The 15,340-nt window shown below is 39.8% G+C and overlaps 1 protein-coding gene across 1 annotated transcript in view; it reads left to right on the forward strand.

Moving 5' to 3' along the window:
- FRMPD2 (FERM and PDZ domain containing 2) overlaps positions 1-15,340 on the forward strand; it is a 64,773-nt gene that overhangs the window by 10,547 nt on the left and 38,886 nt on the right. The window contains exons 3-14 of the mRNA XM_088528744.1: positions 1,019-1,176; positions 2,128-2,193; positions 2,944-3,129; positions 3,581-3,707; positions 4,721-4,852; positions 6,223-6,307; positions 8,401-8,554; positions 11,399-11,470; positions 12,117-12,291; positions 12,699-12,849; positions 12,949-13,087; positions 13,969-14,121. Coding sequence (XP_088384870.1) covers positions 1,019-1,176; positions 2,128-2,193; positions 2,944-3,129; positions 3,581-3,707; positions 4,721-4,852; positions 6,223-6,307; positions 8,401-8,554; positions 11,399-11,470; positions 12,117-12,291; positions 12,699-12,849; positions 12,949-13,087; positions 13,969-14,121 — 1,598 coding nt within the window. The remainder of the gene's footprint in view (positions 1-1,018; positions 1,177-2,127; positions 2,194-2,943; positions 3,130-3,580; positions 3,708-4,720; positions 4,853-6,222; positions 6,308-8,400; positions 8,555-11,398; positions 11,471-12,116; positions 12,292-12,698; positions 12,850-12,948; positions 13,088-13,968; positions 14,122-15,340) is intronic.

Below are 15,340 nucleotides of genomic sequence, written 5' to 3' on the forward strand. Positions count from 1 at the left end.
TTGGATGTCTACTGAACATGGATAAACAGCCCATATTATCTCTGTTGCACTAAAAAGGAAGTTTAGGGCTTGTAGGTCTGAATTAAATAGCCAGGTAAGGCTGGCAGTCCCAGGTGAGGGCTATTAAGACTTATTAGTGCCATGAAGGTTCTAGAAGATTTAGGAGTCTACATCTGCCCTTACAAGGGATTTTTGTTTGAAATATTCTTTTTATCAATGGACCTGAGGTGCAGCTAGAAAACTTGAATGTAATTAATGATAAAACATGGCTGTTTATGGTGTTCAAAGAACTCCTTCAATGTTTTGGTTTGGATAGTTACAGGCAATTGGAAGTAAAACACATACTAGATCATAGCTCTGGGGCTTGTTTCTATTGCTAGCTCAGTTTCTGTTATGCTGGTAGTCACTGTAGCCTCCTCTGCCTGTTTCTTCACCTGTACAATGGGAACAAAAAGATAGGACTTCTTGGTAAAATTACCTGGCTTTGCTAAATGAAATGAAATGAAAGAGATCTCTGAAGTGCAGATCTTACTGACTATAAGCAGCACTTGGAAGAAAAAAAATCCCAAGAAGGAGATTTGCACCACTGTCATGTAATTTAATGGAAGCTAGCTTTAGCTCTTTTGCAAATGCCAGCTTCAGAATATTCATACTTCACTGGAAGGAGCATTATGCTTCCTTGACATTCTCTTGTGTTTTGTATATAAAGCCTGGTAAATACTACAAGTTGAGATTTTAATTTCATTCAAAATTGGCATATATAATGCGATGCTACCTCTTCTTAAGCTCCAGAAGTCCACTGAAATCAGTATATTGTTTCTGTGGGTGAAATGATGTGACAGAAGGAACACCAGGGCACAAAGGCAGCTGTGCACAATGCGCAATGATTTCAATGACTCCTGAGTTTTTCTCCAGAAATATTCAAGTGATAGATCTGGCTATGTGGTTGAGACCCCAACAGTATTTCTTTTCTCAATGCAACAGTAACAACTCCGTTACCCTCTTTAACATTTTTCAGACCCCACCATCTGGGTGATTTGCCCATGGTCAGTGCTACTATCTGCTGAAGGAAATCTGTCTTTCCAAAACCATGCATCTCAGTCGGAAGCCGTTCCTTTCAGTGCACCCGAACTGCTCCATGGACCAAGTAAAAACAAGCACATTGGACTAACAAAGGTGAAGCACACTGAAATAAATCATGCAAGTACCTCATGAAGACAAGCTTGGGGGTTTCAAAGCAGCATACCAAGTCTGCTACCACCAAACTCCATTTCTAATCACACTAAACAAACTAAGCTACAGTTAGAAAATTTTATACCTAATTTGAAGCCCACTATTAGATTAGAATGAGTGTCAACCTCAACAATAACCTTGAACATAGTTCTCAGAGTCTGCAGAAATGTGTTATTTGCAAAAGCCCCCAGAAGAAAAATTGTATGAATATGAAATCTCACCACCTACAGTAACATCCATCCCAGAAGCAGCAGGACTGTACTACAGAATCAGAGGGTGGAAACTCTCACAGTAAATCAGAAATCTGTTCAGCTTTCTTTTAACCGTTTTCTTCTCCCTGTCAAATGAGTCCCTCTGGCAAGACAGTAAGATACAACAATCAAGCACTTAAAAGATTCAAATATTGCTAGGGCCACATTTGTTTTTCTAGCAGGAAACATTGTAGTTTCAGACTCCCGCAGGATTGAGCACTTCAGATGCTATGTGGAAACACAGAGCTTTGGAGTAAAGAGCCCTTATTTCAGCAGTCCTCTCCCAGGACATACTCCCTGCTGGTTCCCTGCGTAGGGTTACTGGTTTAATCCCCAAAGGGCTTCAAAACTGAGAGAGCAGTTCAACTTTCCTACTCATGACCTCCTTGTATAGAATGCAGACTAGCCTGGCCCCTCACACTGAGCAATGCCTTTTGTAAGCTATATAGTCCATGTATGAAGAGCCATTATTCTACTTTTAGGTATGTTCTGTCTAGTCTTTTTAAAAATACTTTTTCTCTTAAAAAAATCAGTTTGGCTCCTGCCACTTTGTGGCCACAGACTGTCTCAGTCTCTCTAGCAAGAGAGGCTTTTCTGTAACTACTGTGTACTTCATAAAGGGCTTCCTTTTCTGTTTTGACAGATGTTGGTGTATTCCTTAGGAATGACCTGCTACTGGTCAGCAGACTATCAGGTTCCTCCAAACCAGGCCAGTAACATGAGTGTTTTTGTTTTCTTTTACTCTGCCTCATATCAGTAGTTTCAAAGATTGAGAGGTATAATCTGAAGTCTCAATAAGAGGGTTTCTTCATTTGGACCACTAGATAGAACACCGCTAGTAAGAAATCTTGTGTCATGGTGAACGAAATCTGTTATTCTGTGAAAATTGCTAATTGCAATTTTGTATTTCTTGATACTCAGACATTCAAAGATTTGTGGCATGTATTTTGCTTCATCTGTATATCCTTGCCTTTGATTGCCCATTTCTGATTTGGAAATCACTATTTTCTAGTAGATATATCCTCCCTTTCACGGGTATACATGGTCTAAGGGAGGATAAGCTAAATTATTCTTAAAAATGGATCTGGTATCTAGGCCAACACCTAGTGTAATTCCTCAATTTTTTGAGGCTAGCTCTAAAACATGTCTTCCTTGCATGAATCCCAAAGATGCACAGCCTTAGCAAAGCTGTGTTGCGTTCTGAGCTGCCAGCTATCACCAAGAAGCCCCGTACAGAGCCTGATTAAGTCTCTGCATATACTGGTTCTTTTCAAGGCCACCCTCCATCCCAGGAGAGGCTCCATTCACTGCTGCTTTGCTGCCTGTGTGGACCCTTCCCTAAGTATATGGAAGTCAGAGTCCATCTCCCACCCAGTGCAAAAGATTTTCAGAAATTCCTATTTACACAGGACTTGAGACAAGGGAGATGTTATTTAACATTATCTCCATGTTGACTCAGTCCCTCCAGCTGAGTGACCAACTACACAGTCTCTTGCTGACACTATGCGAAGATCTGCCACATAGAAGACTTTCGCCTGAATCAATTCTGGAAGCATGTGAAGCACATCAGAAGGAATCCTACTCCTTACCAGCAAATGTCTACATAAAGAAAATGGTCCAGCTTGTGCTTGGAAGTGTCAGTGAGGTAGGTACTGCTCTTATGCTCTAAATATCTCCTTTTCTTTGGTAAGAGAGATGAATAGCAACTTGTGATACAAGTGAGCAGTTGCCTAGAATTAATACTTGTGTCCAGTAAGGAAGTGAGATTTGATTATATTTGATTAAGCAGCAAATTGCATGGGCCTGTGAAAAGTGAATGAGACAAGAAGCCATCTCAGACTATGCTGGCACTTCTAGGAAATGACAGCAACCCAGCTTTTGCCCTCGCAGTATCTTCATTCTCTTAGTTAATGCTTAAACAACCATAACCTTTAACGGGACTTCACGATAACCATTTTGTTAATGTGAGAAGATGAAGTTGCTTATATCAAGTAAACCAGCAGCCTTTGACAAGCTGAGGGCAAGGATCACTTCAGTATAAAGGTCTGAAGTTCACATATCATATGACATTGACTAGCACTACCACTGGCTTCTAGGTAGAACGGGCAGTCACTGAAGACAGCACAGCCTCTCAGCTCAACAGAAGTCATGTGATAAGGAAAAGACTGCATGAAAAAACATTGGACACCTCAGCATTGTCGTCCCGGATGAATTTTCACGCAGGTAAGGAAAGACTTCTAATCTGAACTGTCTAATAAAGCTGCAAAGGGCCTTTTCTGAGGCTTTCCTGAGCCAGGTGAATTGATTTCATGTTCATGACAATTATATGTAGTGCTGAATGCAACATTTACTGCTTTACATAGAAATGACCTCACAATGCAAAACCTTTGAGGCAAGTCAGCAAGATTTCTGTCCCTTATTTCCTCAAAGGACACCAGTCGGAAGCTGTGAGGCTGTAATGAATCAGCTTGCATATTTGACTCTTAGAGCAGTTTGCATAAAAACTGTGTATATAAAACAAAATTGTTTTTGTACTTTCTGTACCAAGTGTATTATCAAAGGTAAATGGCCGCACATTTCTGCCCTTTCCCTTGCATTGCTCCTGGTAATTATGTATGTAGGGAGGTCTCTGTGCTTTCTAGGGATTCACATCTCATGACTTATGCTTGCTTAAAAGCTTTAATGAACCAGTTTGATGATTATATTTAGAAGGAAGTGTGATTTTTTGAGCCATACATTTCTAGGTAGCACACAGTAAATTTGGGCTGCAACAGAAATGTGTACTTTGTAATGGTTTAGGATGATGCCTCTCAAAGCAATTCTGCAGCTCAATCAGGTAGTGGACTGTGTCTTGGCACAGTATAACAAGCACTGAAAACGAATACTTGCAGCTCAAGGTTTCCGTCCTCAGAATATAGATTTCTAAGATATTTACATTTTGCAACCCTTCAGTTGGGCTGGTAAAATACGATTAATACGTTGGACTCCCTTCATTTGGAATGGTCAAAGAGAACTACGAGAACTAGTTTGGGTCAGAATAAGATTCTGGGCAGGCAGTTAATAGAACGAAGTTACCAACCTTTCCTGGGTCTTTGCAGAATTGAAGTTAGGATCCGAAGACATAGCAACATGAACTAAACAAAAGCTAGGCAAGCCAAATGATATTTAAGTTACCATTTAAGTTACATCGATTTAAAATAAAAGTCTGTGATTTACCATTTCCCTTTTGTTTCCAGACAAAGGATCCAGATTAATGAATTACAGTCAGTCAACAGAAGACTACAGACATTTCTCCGTGGACTATAGTGACTCGAATAGTATTTCAGAAAGCACATCTTTGATACTCTCAAACCAGGGACATAGAAGAGGTAAGATTTTCAGAAAAACAGTGGTCATAAATGATCAACTCAGTATTTTGTCACCTGAAATGTGAGTCTACCCACATATGGTCATGTTGAAGGTACTCCCAGGCTTATGTCGCTAGGGAGGTGTATTTGTGTGATGCTGAGAAGAATAAAGATTCTTTTGAATTGGAACACAGAAGTGAAGCTTAACTATCCCTCACTATTTGCCTTATCTCACAGTACCACATTTTGTCACTACCAAATTAATGAGAACTAAAAGAGCTTGTCTGCTGTAGCACCATCTACAGCTTGAAAAAAAAAAAGCAATTGTTATTAATTCTTCATAGTTACATATTTTATGTTTTCTGTATATTTTACTAATGTAAATATGTAAATATGTTTTCTGTATATTTTATTAACGTAAATGTAGGTTCCCTAGGTTTTAAAATTTCAGTTAGTAGCTATTATACTGAAATTCAATGCTATATTTTTGTGCAGGAATTCAGAGTGAGGTATTAGGATGCAGTTCATGAACATTTTTTTTCTAGAAAAATGTTAGTCTAACTGATTCCTTTCCTAGTAGCTCAACTTATTATCTCTGTAATTTTGCCTATGTAAAATTTTGACAGGCAATTATTTAAATACAATCAATGAAAGGATCCAAGCAAAGAAAAATTTAAGTCACTTCCTTCTTCTTTAAAGGCTTTAAAACAACTTTCCTGCTAGAAAAAATGTCCATGGAACTACATCTTGAATAACTATTTCTGGTTCTACCTCTAAGCTTCAGCTTTTGCATATTTAGAGCAAGCAATGCCTATCCCTTCTCTAGCAGCAGCAATGACTGAAGGTAAAAAAAAAAAATTCAAGTCTGATTTGCTGGTGATTCAAAAAAATCCCTGTATTTAATTCTTTTCTCTCTAGATTTTTATGATGTAGAAACTTTTGCAAAATAGTTAAGTAGCAATTAACCCATAGAATATTTAGAGTTTTCATTTCAGTGATTTTACATCCTACTTTGGTTAGCTGGGAAAATCACATGACATTTTTTCTTGATTTTATGCCTGGAAAGAGAAGAACAAGGAGCATTAAATATAGCTTCTGAAGAGCAAAAGCTGTTTCACAACCCCCACATATGAATGGAAATAACAGATAGTGTACATATGTAGCTATTCTCCCACCTTCATTCCTGTGAAGAGGGAGTAACTACAGAACTGGGAATGCTGCTGCTGTAGCACTCACTTAGCCCTACCGAGCAGTTGTTTATGATGCCCAAACCAACACCTGAGAGAGGAAATAGCCGGTCACATTTTTCTCCTTGTTGTAACAGGTCCAGGGTGTAATGCCAAGCGCTGCTACTGCTGCTTCAGTTGTGCCATTTCCCTTTCTCATTTCAGGCTTAGTCCCACAGACACACAGGTCATGGGATCCCACCCTCAGCGGGTCAAGGACACAAAGTAGCTACAAACTCTTCATAAACAGGTAATTGAAATGTGCATGCCTAAAAGAAGGATTTTTTTTTAATTACCTAGTGAGCATAGGAGATGTAGCAATGCCATGTCATTATGGGAAAATGCCTGGATCATCTTCTGAATCTGTCATCTATTGTCATAGCAGACACTGTTTATGCAGAGCTAGGGCACCTAGACTCCCTTTGGCCCCAAGTAAAATTGTCCTAATGCTTCAGTGAGGGAAATGGAGCCTGGGCCATCAACAGTCCCTTTGAAACACACGCACCAAAGGCTTCCATCTTTACTCTCTCATCACTGTGTCCTGCCAGATGTCATGGCCTTACAAAGAGCTGGCACAGCTCTCACGTAGCTGTCCCTGCACATTCCAGTCAAAATCAGACTGGCCAACGCAGGAGCAGCTCATCTGGCTCACTGTGACTGAAACAGCTGAAAAGCAGCTCTGCAGGCAGCGTGGAAGGGAAAAATCTGAGCACACCATTTCCATCGGGGGGAGTGATAAGAATGTATGGACAGTCGCTGCCTTTATGGGCAGGGCGATTTGCAGAGTCCCTATTTGTCTACACTGAGATTTTGGGTCAGGGTCTGCATCTCATACTGCTGTGACACTAGCTGAGACATGACTTATTCTGGAGTGCTTCTGGCAGACCATCTACATAATCCATAATATTCATTTCCATCTTAGTGCTTAAACTGATTTGCCTCACTTACCTTAACCATTCCCAGCCCCGAGCCACTAGTTAAAGCAGGGACACAAGCAGCAAAACACCCTGGTCTGTCGCAAGGATTAGCCTCATTTCACCCACGGAAGTCTAAGAGCAGCCCTGGACACTGACAAGGGGAACTCTGACTCACACAGCTGATGCCAACTCCTTCTCATAAGCCAGGTAAACTGCACTCCTGAAATGAAAAAAGTTGCCTAGAGTTGTAGCATAGTGCAGCTGAAATGGTACCTGTTTCCAAACTGAGATGAAATGTTAAGTACTCTTAGCCTCTAGGCATCACAGAGGCCAGAATCTCACCGATAAGCACCACATAATCCCCACAGATATCCCATTTAAATTGAGTTCTTGACCCAGTTAAACAGGAGTTTCTTCTTTTAACCAGACATGAGTAATTCAGGCCCACAGGAAGTGCTCCACTTGGATCAATTCCCAATTAAAAGTGTCCCAAGTAAACTGTTTCAACTTCCTGATGAGGCAGCCACCATGATGTGAGCCATAAGAAATACCACAGTATACCTAGAAAATTCTCAAAAGAAACAACTGCCAGCAGAAGGCAGGACAGGAGCAACTTTTCTGAAGAAATAACTGTCTATCACAAACATTCACAAATATGCTTATCTAGATATCTATATACACGCACATACATATATGTATGTATGTGTGTGCGTGTATAGACATATATAATCATCACAAAGCTGTCAAGGATATCAGTAAGACAAATTTTATTATTTTATCATGGGGAAGGAAAGTCTTCTTAATACAGAACCTTGGGTTTTCAGCTCATAACATTTTTATACCCACAAAAGTCACTTTAAGTCAATTTAGGCATGTTTCTTTGTAAAAAAATCCTTCTGTGCTTACATTCATGGCAACAGAGATCCTTACATATATTTATAGACAAGGGAAGACAAACTACTCCAGAAGTTAACTTTGTTAACTTCCCAGTAACTTTCGAAACTCCCTGAAAGAATTTCCTGAAGCAACTTGGTAACGTGCACAAGAGAGGGATTAAACTTTAGGATAACAAAAAAGCTTTCTTGTGAATTGCAATTTCTTAAAAACACAATCCATGTCAACAAAACCTTACTTTCTCTACTGTAATGTGATCATTCTTTCCTCACTGCTGAGTATATATTATACTGTAAGTTCATTTTAAGCATACATTTGTCTGTTCATTTGGAAAACACCATAACATTATGGGTTGAAAGTACAGTGAAAACAGTTTTCTGAACTATGCTCTCACACTAATCTTCAACTAAATTGAAAATTCTCTCAGCTCTCTAAGATATTGATTTATTCTAACAAATTAGTATTCAATTGATTTAGATGTTGTTTTGGATACACAACTGGACATATAGCTCATATGACATCTCCTCTGCAGGTCTGTCAGTGCTGTAGAAGAAATCCCCAATGCAGCTCAGAAGACCAGCAAACACAACCTGCTCAGTTTGGGCTCCACCTTTTCTGTGTCTACAAAGGACTACACAGCAGCAGCCGCTGCATCACAAAAATGTTTGTTCCAAAGGAAGGAGAAGGTAACCAATGAAAAATGTATAACCTGATTTCAAAATGTAAATACCTCTAATGAAAAATTTCTCATCCAGTTATCAGCCACCAGTGACGTGCATAGTGACCGAGTGATGTTGTTAGATGGGTCTCCTAAAATGACAGATTCCAAATCAGGCACGAGCCAGTTGTGATAAACAGCTCAGAACTGAAGGCAGTGAAAGTTCTTGTATATACTAAACGAGCAGGAGCTTAGGATTGAACCCTCTGTGACCTACATGTGCAATTTCTGAAAGCAGCAAACACCATAAGGAGTGTTTTGATCAAACACCTTAACAGGAACTTCAGCACAATAAATAAAGTTACAGAGAGCCTCAACCCAAACCCTTACTTGTCAATGATGATCAAAGGTCTTATATTTGTTTTATATGTGTGTATGCCACGATAGAAAGCATAGGGTGTGAATGTGCCAAACCAGTCTTTCGCCTACGGGTCTATTTTTGGGTGCTGCGTTGTTGAAGGACATTTTTGTGGTTTTCCTCTATGTTAAATGGGAAAGAAAATGCTTCTTTGGCAGTCAGATCACAATAACACAATCACAGATAACACTACAGTGCAGCTGCCCCCGGTATGCCCTCTCTTGTGGAACACAGAAGTGCCAGGATCAGGCTCAGACACACGCAGACCCTTTTGATATTTTATCTAGGTTGCTTTTGTTACTACCTCAAACAAACCTAGCAATCATATTTCTGTGGAGTGAGGAAAACCGCTTCTATTTTAGTTTCTGTTTTCCAGGGCCTTTTTTTTTTTTTTTTTATGGCTCTTCAAACACTCTCCCTCTCCAGTTTCAGCCAAGTGAATCATACTTGCACACTCCCTTGCTGCTGCTCTCATTATCATTTCTGTATTTCTCATCAATGCTTTTCTACATTCCCCAGCATTCACATTCTCTCCTGTCTCAGGACTGACCACTGGCAGAATATTGAAGACCAAGAGTTCCAGCTAGATATTCTGAACAAATCTTTTCAGATACAGGTTTTGGTTAAAGGTTTTCATCGGAATAATAAAGCTTCCTCAAAAGGAGTCCAACAAATGTTAAGAGAAACTGTATTGTGAGACAGAGAAAAGAACTAAGACACATCAGGGCAAACAGTGATTTCTTTGCCGTTACTTTTAATAGGGCAGTACTAGGATCACCAGTTATTCACCAGGTCCCAGTTGTGCTAGATTCTCTATGGCACAGGAAAGTTTTTATGCTTCTTTGGCCATTCCTCTGGACCAGTTGTTCCTGACATGAAGCAGCTCTAAATCTATAGTTCTTCAATACTATACAAAATGCTGCACTTGGTCATTTCCAAGGCCCCTCCTCCCCTCCTGATGACCCTGTGCTAGGACCATATGGAAGGTGGCACAGAACAAGCTTTGCTCTCTTTTACTCCCACATTGGAAGAAATCCTCAGAATATATTTTATGACTTCCTGATTTCTCTTTATACCATTGGGGGAATCAGAGACAGATTCTGCAGGAGACAGGCTTTGGACCTTGTTATTTGAAGTCAGAGAAAGTTCATTTTCAAAGTAGAGGTTTTATATGTAAAAGAGAATATATGAGAGGTGTGATAGGATCCTGAAGGGAAAATCCCTAGAAATTCTTAGAAAATCCCTAGGGAAATCCCTATGGGAAAGGACTTTTCCTCTGCATAGCTGAGTATGGATACTGCGATGGATGGAGGAGAGGTAGGAATTGTTGGCCCTTTTACAGGTAAAGTTACAGTTGATTTTCGCTAGTGGTGTATGTGTCATCAAATTTCATTTTCTGCTGTGTTGATCCATCATTTGATGCTTTTATTCCTTCTCCAAAAAGGAAACATGCCCTTTTGTCTGAGTGCCTGCTGTAATGATGTACCCCCTGCTTCCCAACCCCTGCTTCCGGACAGGCTCATGTAGCTCAGAGGAAAGCGACTGCAGCCAGGAGAGAGCTGAGCTCTCCAGAACCCAGAGCAATGCCCGGCGCAGAGCTGCAGGCACCGCTGGGAGCGCGCAGGGAGCCGGCCCTGCTCGGCCTGGGCCCTGGGTAGGGAGCAGGGAGGAAGGGACCTGCGGGGTCAGCGCTGCTTTCTGTCACACTCGCCTATGGTTTTTAGATCCTTGACTCAGACTGCAACGACTGCAGCGGAGAGGGGAACAGGTAACGATCTGCAAGTAGTAAGACGAAGCAGAGGAGTAAAGGTTTACAGAGGACAGGGCCTTTGAGATCCTTCTATAGTGCTTTTTAAAAAAAAAAAAAAAAACTTTGACTTTTTATCACATCAGAAACTTCACTAATTTGCTGTACTCTGTTCTGCAACTGCCAGAGCCTGGTCTTTAAATTATTACTGCTCAAAATAGCAAGCTCTTCTGTATATTGTGTCTTCCTGACATTTCTAACTCATGCTTCTGGCTTCTTTGAGAAGGTCTAGCTAAGATTGCCTTTAATCATTTGGTATTCACTGACATTTAACAATTCTGATACATGACAGAATATCAGTGATTGGCTGCATGGTATTCATCATTTTGGTGAATTTTAGAAAGTTTCCTGTGCTGGATGTCTGCACCTATAAATTGTTTGGTGCTTCAAGATGTATGTAGTGTGAAAAGGAAGACAGTGCCCTATAACATTTAGAATATAGAACCTTTTTCTGCTCACGGCTCTGTCGCTAATTTACAGCGGTACATGGGACACTTACACATTCTGTACATCAAACCGTCCACTGGCTGGGTGACTAGGCTTAGCGCAGCGTTAAAGCAGAGCCAGCAAGTCCTGGGGAAGGCAGGCTAAATAATATTCTCCACAGGAACGGATGTTTATTAAATCTCTAAATTTGATCCTCACAGTTTTCAGGTCCAGAATTTATTATCTTATCTAGTGAACCACCAGTGACCTTACAGCTACCTGGATCAATTGTGGTAAGTAAGATTATTAAGAATTTAGTGATCTTTAGTGATCTTTAAGTTGGGACTCTATAAATTGCACCTGTATCCCACTCCAGGCTTCCTGTCATGTCCTCCTTCCAAGCCAAGTTAAGGTTCCTGCAGAGATAATGAGACTCAAAAAAGAAATCATTTAATTCTTAGTACTACATAGCTATATGTGTTGCTGAGATCAGTGTGAAAAATTGTTTAATTTATCCTTTTCAGCTAAGAATGCTCACTTCAGCAAGACTTTTGAGAATAAGATTATGCAGCAAATACGCAAAGTGACATCTAGTGCCAATGTACTGTATTCCAGTCTGCAGGCATATCCTCTACTCTTCAGTAAGATCAAGTAGAAAGTTAATAGCAAACAGCAACTGATATTAGGCTAAAGAAAATCTGGAAATACCCTTAAACCTAGAATGACCCTGGTGACTGTAAAATCTGAGAATGCTCAGCATGGAAATGGAAATGTTTGGGACATCATTTTATGGTAAGGGAGGCAAGGAACAACAGGAAGTCGTGAACAGTCCCAGCAGGTTATATAGGGACAGGATGCTTGTGGATCTTGGTAAAAAATGCTGTGGAACTTCTGCTTGAACATGGCACTCATTCTTCACTCTTTGTTGCATGTTCTTAGACTAAAAAAGGGAAATCCTATTTGTCCCAAAGGGATCTCAACGTCATTCTGCTCAACGGGCAGTGCCTTGAAGTAAAATGTGACATCAAGTCTAAGGCAAGAGACGTTTTCAACACGGTGGTGGCGTATGCAAACTTAGTGGAACATTTCTACTTTGGCTTGGCTTATCTAAAAGGTACTGAGATACACCGAACTAATGTACTGTTCTCTTCTGACAGCACCTCTGTAGTCACTTTATTAATGAATTTCTGTAAGATCCTGATGCTCAGATGGAAAGAGATCCATAGTACAAAAGGTACATTGGTGTAAACTGTACTGCTCTGATGTAAAGCATGGCTTCCCTGGGACCGTGTGCCAGCAAACCAGCACATTAAACTTTATCCTAAATTCTCTTTTCTCTGTCAAAGAGCAAGAAATTAGCCCAAGACACAGGGAAGCAGATCTCAACCGAATCCATGATCTATTACTGTTTTATTGCTAGTGCTGCACAGAATGTACATAGCAGAACTTGGAGCTGTGTTCAAAGTTCTTTGAGCTGAAGTATCTCCAGACTTACCACAGAACCCACAATTCTCATTTCAGGTAAAGAGTTTTTCTTTTTGGATGATGAGACCAAACTCTACAAAGTGGCTCCAGAAGGCTGGAATGACCAACCCAAGAAGAAAACCTCCATCATTAATTTCACCCTCTTTCTGAGAATAAAATTCTTTGTCAACCACTTTAATGTTATCCAGTAAGTGATTTTTTTTTCTTCTGACACCAGAAAAAATAGTAGCATTTATGCCGAGTATTCAGGGCTCCTGTCATCTTCCTAAACTTCCTTGTGTTCCAGGCACAGCTTGACAAGGCATCAGTTTTACCTGCAACTTCGTAAAGATATTTTGGAAGAGCGATTATACTGTAATGATGAGACTGCCCTGAAACTTGGTGCTTTGGCTTTACAGGCAGAGCTCGGCAACTATGTTTCTGAGGTATATGTAAATGATAATTTTCAAAGTACTCTTTCATCACCTTTTGTAGCTGTTGCTTGCCATCAGAGTTTAAAGAAACAATGTGAATAACATATAACTTCAGCAAATTCATACACTAACCAAATTTCAGTTTTAATTTAAATAATTACAAAATTTTCCGTATTATGGAGCAATAATGAGACAGATGAATTTGGCAGGAAATTTGGCAGGATGGTACCTAGTGAAAGACTCTTGGTACTTCCAAGTTGATAACTTTGGCCAGAAAGAAGACATGTAGAAAATTTCTAAAATGGACACAACTTGGAGGCTCAAGAGGGGCTTAAGGAGGCTAGAAAACATGGAAGAGAAAAAATAAGGGAATAATCCAGAATTCACAGAAATTTTTGTGTATAAATTCAGATCCATAAAATGTAAAGACAGAAGGATCGCTGATGGTACATCTCTGTTACAATTTGTACAGAAAATACCTACTTATATTCCCTGCCATATCTTCATTTATATAAACCCATGTGGCTTTATTAACTCTGAGTGGTCCAGCTTTAAAATCAGCCAAAATCTTATATACCCTGGCATGGGTTTCCCATTTTATTAACAGATGCCAATGCAACTGTCAGCTCTAAATGCAAGGCTGCACTCCTGCCTCCAGGTCCCTCTCTCTCCTCCTCTCGGCACAGGGGAGCGCTCTGTGCTCCAAGCACTGGGCCAACCACGGCTGCAAAAGCTGCATTTAGCTGCTGGACTCTCTCTACTGCTCCCCATCTTCTCTTAGGAAATGTTGGCAGGGTGACTTCAGTATGTGGGTCACCCTGAAAATGGAAATGAACCAATAAGAAAAGTCAAAAAAGAACAAAGTAAAGGCTGCTGCTTTTTTTTCTCTGAAGATGCATGGAAAGAGCTATTTTCGTGTTGAGGACTATGTTCCAACAAGCCGAATAGAGAAAATGACCCTGGCAAATGTACAGCGAGAGCTGGCTAAGCTGCATCGCATGAACCGTTCCCTCTTCGAGGATGAAGCCGAACTAGAATTTTTAAAGGTAACTCACCATATACCCAACTTTTTTTTTTTTTTTTTTTTTTTTTTTTTTTTTTGTGGTAGCAAGTCCCTCTCTTTTTACTGTCTTCTACTAATTTCTTCTTGTTCAATATAAGATTTTAGATGTGGTAAGCTCTGGATATTCCATCAGAAACTAAAACTGTATCTGCTGCACAGACTGTCAGCCTGAATAGCCAGTATCACACTTAAATATTAGGCTTCCTTTCATAAATAGTTCATGCAAATATTAAATATGCTGAGGGCTAATTCATGTTTTCAGCAGGTAACAGATGTGTTGTCTAGGTTCTAGAGGATTGTGAATACCCTGATACACTGATTTAATGTACTAGAGAAAATTGCAAGGGCAATAACATCCTCTCGACATTTGAAACTATAGGAGCTATTCAGCCATTTTCTAAACAAGTAGTTGTTATTTGATTAAAACTATTTTTAAATTGTGGAAGGAAGGGGGGAGTTGTCTAAAATATTCTCCCATGTATCTATACCTCTGGGTGCCATGATGATATGGGATTTATCCTTCTCCCTCCTCTTTGTTTTTCCTACCATATCAAAAATACCATGAATTAGAGAATGGATAAATATCAATAACTGCACTCTGCTGCAGTGAGACGTATGTTCATTTATGGCAATATTCTAAGCTAGCTGCTTAATTATGACAGTTTATCATCTAACACTGTCCTTGCCATTGAAGAAATACACTGAAGCTTAGTCTTAGTGACAGTCCCATCATGCATGGAAAACCCAGTGAAGAAAAGCAGCTTTGTTAGCACAGTATCTGCTTCAATGAGTAAGACTGTAGAAGGAGCCAGTACATCATACAATGTGAGAAAGATAGCCCTATGGCAAGAACATGGCAATTCCAAATACAAAAAAGATTTAAAAAATAAAACAAAAAATTGGCTACTCATTATAGATGCCCCAATTTTGGCGACCTGAATTTTTTACTTTGGATACTTTCTGAAAAATTCATGTTCTTAAAGTGTTTTAATTTGGTTGCTGAAAATCTCCATTTGTGGTTGAAAAGCTATTTTGAGTTCCTGCATTAGCTTCCAAAGACAGGAAAAAAAAAAAAAAAAAGAGAAAACTCTTATTGATATGTAAGTCACAAAAATGTCAGAAAATTGTCCTCAAATTTGTTTGATTCAATTTGCTAAAGAACTGTGGGATCTAAGTAGCTGTAGCTTCCTTGCTGTTTGGAT

Source organism: Tinamus guttatus, unplaced genomic scaffold (genome assembly GCF_059628265.1).
Source record: "Tinamus guttatus ecotype Peru unplaced genomic scaffold, ASM5962826v1 Tinamus_guttatus_pri_ptg000314l, whole genome shotgun sequence".
In the NCBI taxonomy this organism is placed as follows: Eukaryota; Metazoa; Chordata; class Aves; order Tinamiformes; family Tinamidae; genus Tinamus; species Tinamus guttatus.